The sequence below is a fragment of the Ostrea edulis genome, chromosome 5, assembly GCF_947568905.1.
Source record: "Ostrea edulis chromosome 5, xbOstEdul1.1, whole genome shotgun sequence".
Lineage (NCBI taxonomy): Eukaryota > Metazoa > Mollusca > Bivalvia > Ostreida > Ostreidae > Ostrea > Ostrea edulis.
Genome location: NC_079168.1, coordinates 40,818,326 through 40,831,449, shown reverse-complemented (window position 1 = coordinate 40,831,449; position 13,124 = coordinate 40,818,326). Strand labels below are relative to the sequence as shown.

General features: G+C 35.9%; 1 protein-coding gene across 1 annotated transcript in view; it reads right to left on the bottom strand.

Moving 5' to 3' along the window:
* Positions 1–2,425: 2,425 nt before the first annotated feature.
* LOC125652945 (neurogenic locus notch homolog protein 2-like) overlaps positions 2,426–13,124 on the bottom strand; it is a 25,208-nt gene continuing 14,509 nt past the window's right edge. The window contains exons 14-32 of the mRNA XM_056166226.1: positions 12,972–13,094; positions 12,769–12,882; positions 12,573–12,686; positions 10,166–10,273; positions 9,966–10,073; positions 9,736–9,849; positions 9,521–9,634; positions 9,251–9,364; positions 7,776–7,886; positions 7,368–7,481; positions 6,983–7,096; positions 6,760–6,873; positions 6,541–6,654; positions 6,345–6,464; positions 6,000–6,116; positions 5,769–5,885; positions 4,301–4,414; positions 3,552–4,124; positions 2,426–3,328 (exon numbers count right to left, since the gene is read on the bottom strand). Coding sequence (XP_056022201.1) covers positions 2,697–3,328; positions 3,552–4,124; positions 4,301–4,414; positions 5,769–5,885; positions 6,000–6,116; positions 6,345–6,464; positions 6,541–6,654; positions 6,760–6,873; positions 6,983–7,096; positions 7,368–7,481; positions 7,776–7,886; positions 9,251–9,364; positions 9,521–9,634; positions 9,736–9,849; positions 9,966–10,073; positions 10,166–10,273; positions 12,573–12,686; positions 12,769–12,882; positions 12,972–13,094 — 3,149 coding nt within the window. The 3' untranslated portion in view covers positions 2,426–2,696. The remainder of the gene's footprint in view (positions 3,329–3,551; positions 4,125–4,300; positions 4,415–5,768; positions 5,886–5,999; positions 6,117–6,344; positions 6,465–6,540; positions 6,655–6,759; positions 6,874–6,982; positions 7,097–7,367; positions 7,482–7,775; positions 7,887–9,250; positions 9,365–9,520; positions 9,635–9,735; positions 9,850–9,965; positions 10,074–10,165; positions 10,274–12,572; positions 12,687–12,768; positions 12,883–12,971; positions 13,095–13,124) is intronic.

Genomic DNA, 13,124 nt, shown 5'->3' with positions numbered 1-13,124 from the left:
GAAGATGTGTAGATGTGATTGATGAAGGTGTGTAAATGTGACTGATGAAGTTGTGTAAATGTAATTGATGAAGTTGTGTAGATATGAAGATGAAGGTGTGCAAATGCGACTAATGAAGGTGTGTAAATGTAACTGATGAATTTGTGTAGATGTGATTGATGAAGTCTGTAGGTGTGAGTAATGAAGGTGTGTAAACGTGACTGATGAAGGTGTGTAAATGTTACTGATGAAGGTGTGTAGATGTTACTGATGAAGGTGTGTAGATGTTACTGATGAAGGTGAGTAGACGTGATTAAAGAAGGTGTATAGATATGACTGATGAAAGTGTCTTCGTTTATTGTGGCCCCACCCTAACCCCACTCCCATAGTATGAGCAGACTTCGATCGGCATTACCTTAAAACGCGGGTATAATGATACAGCTAAACAAGACCCTGATGTTCTCGAGAAGATTTTAAAAGATTTTTTTTTGTAGATCTCCATTTAAAACTTTCATGCTCTATTCTTACCCCACCCTACGCTGGGAACCATGATTTAAGTAATTTTGAATCAACCTATTTTCTGTATTTCTTAATTATCTCCCCTTTTAAAGAGGTTTGACATTTTATTTAATTTTTTAAAAATTCTCTTTACTTGAGTGTCTTAGGGGTTCTGGAGAAGAAGTTAAAGACTGTATAAAGTTTACAGACAAACGGATTCTAATGTTTGTTAATACCGCTTGATTTGTTTTTAGAGATTATACAACTTGAAGGCAAATATCAACAATAACTTCACATTACGTATTGCATTAAATAGGAAAATATTTATAAATATTATTTCACTACAATCCCGTAGAAATGAAAACATTTCTTCTGCAGCTAGATTAAACTTTGAAAATTTTATGGGGAGGGGTGGCGTGCAATATTTGACGCATTTCGTCATGAGTTACGCTTTTCATTTTTACAAAAATCGTGGAGAACGTTAGAGCAATGAAGGCACGTAGCTCCCCCCACCACCCTCCACTATTTTCGATATAGTAGAGAATGTGAAATATGTAAACTTTAAAGTTATGGATTAAAACCATTTCCGTGATGCATTAAACACCCTGCTCTCCACAATTTAAGAAAATAAAGTTTGGGAGAAAATATGAAGGGCACTCGATCTGATATGTAAAAAAAAGTGTAAAAAATGATAAAATGGCAAGGGTTGAGAGTGGGGACGAGTACCACTTTTTAAAAAGATATGAGACCAAAAACCAAAGGGTATGCTTAATTATACATTACGATCACTGTTATTCAAGGCATATATATGCATGTTTTGTGCGTGAATTGTGTGATTGAGTGTGGAATGGTATTATTACGATTTTAAGGAATAATGAATGATTAGGGTATATATATATGCAAAGAAAATCAACTTAAACATCACTATATCCGGTAGTTCATTGATATTATGTGAATGTGAAATTATTGGATCCTCCCCTGTTTTCCTATCTATCACAGGTACCGTAGGTGCACTGTGCACTAGTTTTGAATAACTTAAAATGATTCATTTCCCAATGATTCGTCTCCACGTCTTATATGTAACACAGATCATATAACAGTGTTTGTTAGAAAGGGTAGATCTTAGGACTGAGAGCCAAATGGGGGATTAGCATTCCTATAGCAATAAATCGTGCATCTTCAAACAATGTTGACGAATATAGAAATCCACATCATCGTTAGATCCTTTGGTGGATTGAATTTTGTATTCCAGTTTCATTTCATAATTGTTAAAGTACTGAAAAATTAAAAAAAAAAGTCTGAATCAGGACCTCTATGATCGTGTGCAGGATTGGACAAAACAAGATGGCAGACGGCAGCTCCAAACATAGGTAGGCTCTTAAAACTCTTCATTTTACAGACTTATTGGACGACGGATTTATGAATTTAAAACATGTGCTGCCTGGCCAGGGAGGCATTATTAAGTTGATTGGTTGTTGGAATTCTTACCCATGTACACGTACAACTGTAAATTCATTGATCGAAGTTGACGATGTTTTCTCGATAGAACTCGAAGCGGGCGACGATGTTTCTAATCATGTTTTAATGCATTTTAAGAAAGATAATTTCTGTAAAATAGACTCTGCACATATTTTTGATGAAAACTTGAACCAGTGTATGCGATTTGTCCATTAAATCGCCTTGGTTAAATAAATATCTTGACTTGAACATTTGCTTATGTGCAGGATTGGACACACCAGAGGTGGGATCAGGTGCCCAGGAGGAGTAAGCATCCCCTGTCGACCAGTCACACCCGCCGTGTGCCCTATATCCTGATCAGGTAAACGGAGTTATCCGTAGTCAAAATTAGTGTGCCAAGAACGGCCTAACAATCGGTATGAAACATGTCAGACAGCATTTGACCTATCTTTAAAATCAGTTGAAGTATATTTAAAATTCAAGACGGAAAATGGCTTACTATCATCCTTTATTATATAGCATATAAAGATAAATGTATTAATATACAAAACACGCCTTACATTTTAAGATAAAGCAAACAAAAGATGACGAAGAGCACGATGTTTGATGTAAAAGGTAGAAATGAAACTGTTCATGGTAGAAAGCAATACAAATACAACAAGATATTTACAAAATCATTAAACCTATTGATCTAAAAATTGAGAGTAGAAAAATACCCCCGTTTATAATGACGAATTTCATATAAAACAGCGTTTTTGCGTTCAGGCATTCACTCTGTTTGTACATTGAAGACGACTATTGGTAACCTTTTTTATGAATTCCAACTCAGAATTAAGCAAAGTCCACTGATTAGTTGATGTGTCTTGTTCCGTTAGATATGCATGAAAAGGACTGGAACTCATTTTTAACACATCTTCGTGTTTGTAATTCGTACCGACACCTATTGAAATCAAGGTTATTCCCTTATTAATCATGTCTTCTGCAACACTGAATGAATCCGTAGCATTTTTGTCAAATCCATTGTATACCAAAATAACATACTTCAAAGCACTGTTTCTAGTCCCCCGTTTGTTTGAAAGCATTTCTCGCTGAATAAACCGAAGTGCGTTCGATAAGCGCGATGTACTGTTATAATCATCTTGTTTTGAGTCCTGAAAAGTGCTAGCAAATGTATCTATATCGTGAGTAAAATTCATTGGTAAGAAGTACGAGGCTTCATCAGAGAAGTGAACAGCACCTATTTGTATGAGGTTGGGACCCAAGAAAACGAACTCATCCATGGATTGAAGAAGTTGTTGAAATATACCACGACATGCAAGGTAAGTAGACGGTGACTGAGCGGAAGATGTATCCAAAGCAAAAACTAAATCCATATCCCGTCTTACCTTGCAGGCTGAAACACAACATGAACTGTAGTAAGTTGACTAGAACGGAATACATGATATCTAAGGATTATGTAAAGGTGAAGAAGACGAACAGTGATCAATCTCATAACTCTTGTAAGAAATACCAATTTGAGAGTTGGGCAAACATGGACCTATCTCTATCTCTATGAAAAGTGAAGAATGAAGTCAAGAATGACTTATTTTAAACTGTTCAACTGAATCAAGTCATACCTTTACATTTTACGTTGACCCTTCTCTTGAACACTTGATACAACGGTTCCAGATCAGTGCTAGGGTACACATCGCTGTAACGCCGATCCCCCGACAACATCGTAAATCCTTCATGCCTGACGTCGTCACCAAACGCCACAAGAAATACCTCATTCCATTCTTGTGATCTTTTCAAATATGTTCTTAAATCACTAATAGAATTGACTGCAGTACTCAAAGTTGTAGGCATCCCATCCGTGAAGAGAAATACGAACTGGTAACCATGGGGAGTTAATGGCAATATTCTCTTGACTGCACTACAAGCCGACGCCATATTTGTTGTCCCGTTGATAAAACTGACATTGTTGATTTGCTCAAGAAGTTCCGTTTTGTTTTGATAGGAGTCAAAGTCAATGGCCACGTTTGACTTTGTACCATACGAAATGACAGCGACTTTGAATTTTTCGTCGGAGATCGTTATTCGTAGAATGGCGTCGATGATATATTGCAGTTGTTTTCTGAATATTTCTCCTTGGGAACTATAGGAAGAATCCACGACGAAGACTAATCTGGCAGCTTCAGTTTTACACAGATCTAGAATGTTCAGAAAACAAAACGCTGCACAGGAACTACTTTCTCACAATGATAAAATAAATTATGTTACGGCTATGAATTATTTTTGAATTATCATTAGTTTCGAAGGATAAGACCCCCTCTAAAAATGAATCTTTTCATCTATGCTTACAGTTTCAAAAAAAATATTTACTAACCAGTTTCACATAATGGTCCATCCCAATCGTCCACACACTGACAGTGAAATGATCCGGGTGTATTAACACAAGATCCATTGTTCTTACATGGCTCAAAAAAACATTCATCAACATCTGTTGCAAGATTTTATGCATAATTGAATACTTGAAGTTGAATATAAAGTACTACATTGATAACATTACAAATAAATTTGACCAGTAGCAGTAACTGCCTGGTTTGGGCGCTTGCTTCGTAATTGGTAAGCCCCTTGTACCAAATACTGCATCGCGTCAAACCCAGGACATTTAAAATATAGTCATGACCGTTTCTTCGCCAGTCACAGGTCTGTCGTGTATGACCTTAACGTAGTTCCACACTCCTGTGACGTCATAGGATTTTGCAAAGTCAATGATTTAATGACAGGAACATAAATTTTGTTGGAGCCTTTTTCAATAGTTATTGTAAAAAATCTTGTTAGCCATAAAATATTTCAAAAGTCTTAATTATATTTGAAAAGTCAATGATATGTTTCAAAATATTGAATCCAAGGACAATAACTCTGTTTTCATTAAATTATTTTATCAAGTTCATTATGCAATAGATTTCCTTTATTTTTGACTAACATTTTACCAAGGTGATAAGGAATCATTATCTGTGTCTTTTCATGAAGTTACATAAAATTTTAATCCCGAGTGATTTTGAATAGCTCAACTGTATGGTACCAGACTTCATTTTTTATGGGGGTATACATACTCTGGAAGTTATAGATTTGAAATTATTAAGGAAAGGTATGGATTTTTTTTCATAAATAACTATAACAGATGTACATCTACTAATATAAACAGAAAAAATGATATGTAAACCATGCAATAAGGAAAATGCGTCAACATTTGTTTGTTTTTTAACATTTTGGAGAATAACGCTATAATTCAATAATTTTGCACATATCATTCTAAAACTTGATGAACATATTGAACATGACATGTGTTTTAGTTATTGACATGTTTCCCGATAAATAAATGCAATTCAAAAAATATTTTGTTGTTTTTAATTTAAAATAACAACAAATAACTGTTTCCAATGAATTTCATAAAAATCTACATAGGGGTACACGACTTCAGTAGTGTCTGTAATGAAAATTAATATGGAAATCCTTAACTGTTTTGCCTTTTTTCATTACTCTGAATGTTAATTTATTGATTCCAAACAAAAAATGCTACCTAAACCCCAAAATTCCAGGACTAAGGACCCACCTTAAAAATGGAGGCCTCATGTCGCGTTAGGCATTGGTATGATAAAGAAACCTCATTGCTACGACCTGACCGCCATGCACAGGTAAAATTTGGTGACACTTCACCAACCTAAAGCTAATGACTTCTCCACGTAAGTGTAAAATTCTCGAATGGGGGCGCAAACAGCATGCAAGCAAAACAAAACAATATAAAATATGTTAGAAGAAATTTTGCTTTAGAATCATGATACACACACCTGTGTCACAGATTACCCCGATGTACCCGGTGTGACAGGAGCAGGCGAAACCACCATTAAAGTTGTAGCAGTCGCCATGGTTACATATTCCTGGACTTTGACGACACTCATTCACATCTAAACATTTAATATATATTTGTAAAAGAGTTTTCGAATATACTACAATTATCTTGGTATTAGTGAACAATCATTTAATTAAACGAGAGAGAGATAGAGAGAGAGAGAGAGTACCCTCATCACACTTTGCCCCAGTCCAATTTGATGTACACGTACAGAAGAATGACCCCTTTGTGTTCGTACAATTTCCTCCATTTTGACAGGGTTTGTATTCTTTGCATTCATCAATATCTAGGAACAAACAACCCCCCACCCCATCTCAATAGATATAATCAGCTCAATCGATATAATCGGCTTAATAGATATAATCAGCTACAAAAAATGTATTTTTGTCTAGTGAAGTTACCCAGCACCACTTTACAATTTATCAATTATGCTTATTATATCAACTATAATTATTTGTCATATGCATGTACATGTATTATGAAAATGTCGCAGAGGGCTTTGCGAACTAAATACCTTCATCACAATGGGTTCCCCCGTGACCCTCGGTACAGTGACATTTATAACTACCACAGAGATTTTCACAAGTTCCTCCATTTGCACAGATTCCCGGATTTTCAGCACATTCATTGACATCTGTGACATAATTGGAGGAAATTACAAACAAATGATCAATGGCAAAATACAACAGGATCCTCATGTAAATGCCTACCTTCTTCACAATGATGTCCCTTATAGTACTGAGTACAGAGACAGAGAAAAGAGCCATTGCTGTTGACACACGTCCCATCATTAGCACATCCGCTTATAGAGCATTCATTGATATCTACATAGAAAACACTACACGTTATGTGTAATATCGTATGTTAAGAAAAACGCGCAGCCAATTGGAGGAAATGTTTGTTTCTCATTGATGATATATAGTTCAAACCTGTCTGGCATTTATTTCCCATCCATCCCGCTACACAAGAACAGTACGATGATCCATGGGTATTGACACATGTTCCATTATTATTACAAATCTGTTCTTGACATTCATCCACATCTTCAGCGTTAACAGACACGATATGATAACATAAACCTTGCATCTTGAATACTTTAATCATAATAGTAGAGAAATTGAAACATGTTTTAACCGTGATCCTAAAACCTACCCAGCTCACAGTCCGTTCCATTGTACCCGGGCAAACACACACATTTATATCCACGGAACAGGTTCATGCAATACCCACCATTTTGGCAAGGGTCGCTTTCGCATTCATCAAAATCTATCAAAAAGTAATAGATATTGAAAAAAAGCTACATATGTATATCTACTACTAACCTTCAGGAAATAAAAATTCATCTTGTAAGCAACGGTTTCTCATTCACTTCTACCTCAGGTTTTATTATTACAGCAGTTTATCACAGTGACACAAGTCTGACAAATCATTCTTGAATAGAATGATATACATTCAGTCAAAAAACGTCACGCATACTAGTGTACAACAGATTAGAAGGATTTGCTTGATGCACATTACATAAGTATACAGTACATACCTGTATCACAATTCTGACCCGTAACACCGTCAGTGCAGTTACAAAAATATGATCCGTTACTGTTAGAGCAAGTCCCATGGAACCCGCATATATCTAGTTCACATTCGTCTATATCTAGATAACGAATAGATAGTTAGTACATTGTACGTATGATGTTCATCATCTCTAGAAGAATTTATATGTCTAATACTACGAAGAAATAGTTAATATTCATTATGTCTATTATCTCTAGAAGAATTTATATGTCTAATACTACGAAGAAATAGTTAATATTCATTATGTCTATTATCTCTAGAAGAATTTATATGTCTAATACTACGAAGAAATAGTTAATATTCATTATGTCTATTATCTCTAGAAGAATTTACATGTTTTAGTATTTGTTTCATGTGACAATAGATCTTGAACCTTGATCACAAATTGAACCCGTCCATCCTGCTTTACAATGACATGTGAACGATCCAGGGATCGGGCTACATCTACCGTTAATACATGGCTGGGACGAACAAGCGTCAGCTCCTAAAACGTGCATATATTCATCATTCTTATGACACACGGATATATCCATTATAAAAATCATATCATGTGCCTGTTTAATTTACAATTACCACCGTTAATTTCTCGTTTTCTAAAACAAGCTTTATATCTTTAAAGGGAAAGGCAACCCTAACCACATAGTTGCTTTTATGAATAAAGTATCACTTACTGATATCGTAATTGACAGTCTTTAAGTACAAAATTCATTGCTTAACAATTAAATCAATATTAATCTATCATATATTTTAAATTACCCGCCGCTAAGAGAGTGGCCATTAAAGTTTAATTTATGACGTCACACAGTCTGTTCCGGTTTATTTCATCAGCAGCACTGTAAACATGACAGGTCACGAACAGTTAAGTTTGGAGCCGTATAGATTTGAGCCCGTTCTCTCGCAAGGAGAAATTAAGAAAAGATGTTCAGTCGAGTCGCAGACAAGGCAGACGGTAAACGTTCTTCATACAAATGTCTTGAACTCCAACTTGTCATTACGCAAATGATGGATCCACAGTTTACGTAGTCTTTTCTTTTCAAATGACTTGGTTGAGTCGGGAAGTTCGAAAAATAACCTTTTTTCACATCTCCCCTTCGCATTAGTGTAATTAACTGCTTGACAGGAAGGCATCAACCTATTTATTCGTAAGATCTACCACATGCACATCTTTGATGATCTCGCAGGTGCTTGGGTTCAGGAGCCCCCCCCCCCTCCACCTCCGAATAAGCTACATGAGTTAATCAAATTAAATTTTTGTTGAAAATATTTCTAATGCATGCCAACAACGTCTTGCAGACCCATAAAGTCCAAAATAATTCAAAATAAGCCCTTTTAAAAAAATACCCTCACTGGTTATTATAAGTTCTGTTATAGGCACCTAATAACCAGTGAGCGTATTTTTTTTTTTTTTAAAAAGGGTTATTTTGAATTATTTTCGACTTTATGGATATGCAAGACGTTGTTGACATGCATTAGAAATATTTTCAAGAAAAAAATAATTAAATCAACTCATGTAGCTTATTCGGAGGAGAGGGGGGGGGGGGGGGGGCTGTGGATGATCTTAGAATCTCATCAAAACCGGAACAGACGGTGCGACGTCAAAATTATTGATTTTTGCGGTCTTGAATACAAAAGAGTTACACATCATGACAGCCTCCATAGATCGCGGGAATTTCAATTTTTGACGTTTTCAAACTAGTATTGAAGCAAATCTAGACCATATATCAACAGAATTGTATGACAAATCTTTATCATATGATTAATCCTATCATTTAACATTTAAAGATTTTTTGGGTTGCCTTTCCCTTTAATGATAAAATTCATAACAATACTTAGAATCACGCCACTGACCAATTTCGCAATAGTCTCCTTGATAACTAGCGGAACAGTTACACAGGAATCCTCCTGGTAAATTGTTGCATCTTCCATTGTTCCAGCAGGGAGATAATGCACACTCATCAACGTCTGGAAAGAAGAAGAACAAACAGTTTCTTTATCAACCCCTGGACACGTAGAAAGTCAGAACAAACAGTTTCTTTATCAACATCTGGACATGGAGAAAGTCAGGACAAACAGTTTCTTTATCAACATCTGGACGTTTATTGCAAATTGTACTGTTACCCGATTGACAGAATTCACCCTGGTATCCTGGAGGACAGACACAAGAAAAGTTTCCTGATTTCGACAAGCAGGTTCCATTGTTGAGACAGGTTGCATTAATGCAAGAATCAGACACTGCAGTAAATTATAAACGTTAATGCTAGATATTACTAATAGACCCATTTCTTAAATTTCAAATTTAAATTTTCACAACGAGAATCCCCATTTGTTTATACTTGTTTCACATGTTGCTCCCGCCCATCCATTTGTACACATACAAGAAAATGTAAAATTGTTAGCTGTGCAAAGACCTCCGTTTAGGCAAGGCAGTTGGTGACACCCATTGTAATCTGTCGGAAAAAGAAAACCCCCAAAACAAACGGTAAAGGGAATTACTTATATTTAACTGTAATTTGAATTAAAGTAGATATATATGGACAGATTTGGTAAATACGACCTAGCTTACCTCTGATACAATTATCCTCGGTAGTACACATAAGACACTCGTAGTCACCAATAGTGTTATTGCATGTGGAGTCTTCAGTACAAGGCTGGTAAACACATTCATCTATATCTTTAAAGGAATTTGAATTAAAATACTTATTAAATTAACAACATACACTATTGCAAATCTGCAGAAAACTAGCTGTGGATTTTTTTTCTTACCGTGTGAACAATCTTCTCCAGTATACCCCGCCGTACAAGCGCATGATTTAGACGATCCATGGGAGATGCATGTACCATTATTGTAACAAGTATGATTATCACACGGTCCTGGAGAATATGACGTGATTAACTTTAAACTTAGGTACGTATCATCTATCCTTCTGTGTTAAGTAAGCCAGAAGTGATAAAAAATAGATAGGTTACACGAAGACTATGTTTTGGTTCTAGCTGACAAAACTTGTAACGACATTGTCTTTGTTTGTAAGGCTAGTTATTACAAGTGTATTTTAAACACAAATATCCCAGTCAATGGGTCAGATGAACATGAGTTACGATACCTATACTGGATTCCTAAACTAAAAAAATAAATAAAAGCCCTTACAAAGATACATCGCTGGATCCAGTAAACGTTCTACCAAGCCCCTATCTTTGCTTCTCACGAAAATATTAATAATGTGAAGGAGAAACTTCAAACGAACTGTGCCATTACATATGTAAAACTTATACGGTACCAATCTTGATGTCAGAAGTGGTGTAAATCAAATGTGGATTCTAAAAAATTCCACAGAACTTTTAGTAAACTTTAAATTGCAATACTTTCTCAAATCAACAACATCAAAACGTATGACTTTTCAACACTTTACACGACAATTCCTCACGATGAATTAAAGACTTTTTTGACATCATAGATAGTTTCTTCTTCAACAAAAATGAAAAACGGAAATAATCATATCTAGTGATCAGTCATACAAAATTACTTTGTTTATCACCACTCTGATACCACACACAAGTACTCTGAAAATGAAATAAAAAATATGTTCCTTATTGACAATACATGTATCGTTGTAGTCTTTGGGGATAATGTCTTCCAACAGTTTGTTGGAAATCCCATGGGCACGAATTTCGCTCCTTTGTTAGCTGACATGTTTTTATATTCATATGAAGCAGAATTTATTCAAAAACTTCTACGTGAGAAGAAAAAATCTCTCGTTGTGACCTTTAATTCGACTTTTAGATATATCGATGACGTTTTGTCTATTAACAATGATAGCTTTCATTCATATGTCGATTTGATATATCCCTGTGAGCTGGAAATAAAGGACACCACAGAGTCGTCCACTTCTGCTTCATACTTAGATATTTTATTGAAAGTAGACATTAACGGCAAACTGACAATTCAACTGTATGACAAACGGGATGATTTCAGCTTCTCCATCGTCAACTTCCCATATTTGTGTAGCAATATTCCATTATCACCTGCATATGGTGTTTATATATCTCAACTGATTCGGTATGCAAGAGCTTGTTCTGGGTATAGTCAGTTTTTAAATCGAGGTAAGCTACTGACAAACAAGTTGATGGTACAGGGATTTCAACAGTCTCGATTGAAGTCAGCATTTCGCAAATTCTATGGTCGTTATAACGATCTAGTTCGTCAATACAACCTCACATTGGGTCAAATGCTGTCTGACGTGTTTCATACCGATTGTTAAGCCGTTCTTGGCACACTGATTTTGTCTGCGGATAACTCCGTTTACCTTATCAGGATATAGGGCTCACGGCGGGTGTGACCGGTCAACAGGGAATGCTTACTCCTCCTAGGCACCTGATCCCACCTCTGGTGTGTCCAGGGATCCGTGTTTGCCCAACTATCTATTTTGTATTGCTTGTAGGAGTTATGAGATTGATCACTGTTCGTTATCTTCACCTTGCATTCCTATGAACTGGAATTAAAGGACACCACAATTTCATCCATGTCTGCTTCATACTTAGATATTTTATTGAAAATAGATATTAACGGCAAACTGACAGCTCCGCTTTATGATAAACGGGACGATTTCAGCTTCTCCATCGTCAACTTTCCATATTTATGTAGAAATATTCCATTATCACTTGCATATGGTGTTTATATCTCTCAACTGATTCGATACGCAAGAGCTTGGTCCACATATGATCATTTTTTAAATCGATGCAGGCTACTTACAAACAAGTTGATGGTGCAGGGGTTTCCACAGTCTCCTTTAAGTCAGCATTTCACAAATTCTATGGTCGTTATAATGATCTAGTTTGCCAACACAACCTATCATTGGGTGAAAGTCTGTCTGACATGTTTCATACCGATTGTTAGGCTGTTCTTGGCACACTGATTTTGACTACGGATTACTCCGTTTATCTGATCAAGTTATATGGCTTACGGTGGATGTGACCGGTCGACAGGGGATGCTTACTCCTCCTATAGGCACCTGATCCTACCTGTGTATCCATGGGTCCGTGTTTGTCCAACTCTCTATTTTGTATTGCTTATAGGAGTTACGAGATTGACCAATGTTCGTCATCGTCATCTTTCATCTCCTTATAATTGATATTTACGGAATACTATTGAGTTAACCTGAGAATTCTGTTTTACCTTTTTCACACAGTAGGCCCTCAAATCCATGCTGACAAACACAGGAGAATCCTCCATCCAAATTGATGCAATATCCATTGTTTTTACACGTGGAAGATGCACACTCATTTATATCTACAAGTAAAATACTATTTAACCATACTAAATCTTACGAATACACAAAGAATGAAAGAGGTGAAAATAAGAAATTTCTTACCGTCCGTGCAGTATTTCCCCTGATAACCTTTGGTACATTCGCAAATAAAGCTGCCATTTGTGTTTTGACATGTAGCATTGTTGTCACATGGATTAGTCAGACATTCATCAATCTCTGTTCCATGTTAATGAAAAATTGCTTAGTATTTTCATTTCATGATTAGTTTTTCTTAACGACAATTACAAGCTATATAGAATAAATACCATTTTCACACAGTGATCCGGTAAAGCCCTCTGGACAGACACATACAAAAGATGAATTTACAGAGACACAACTTCCTCCATTCAGACAGGGCAAGGAGATGCATGCACTCTGTACATCCAAATCTGTTAAAATAGAGTGTAAGTTCAAACTAT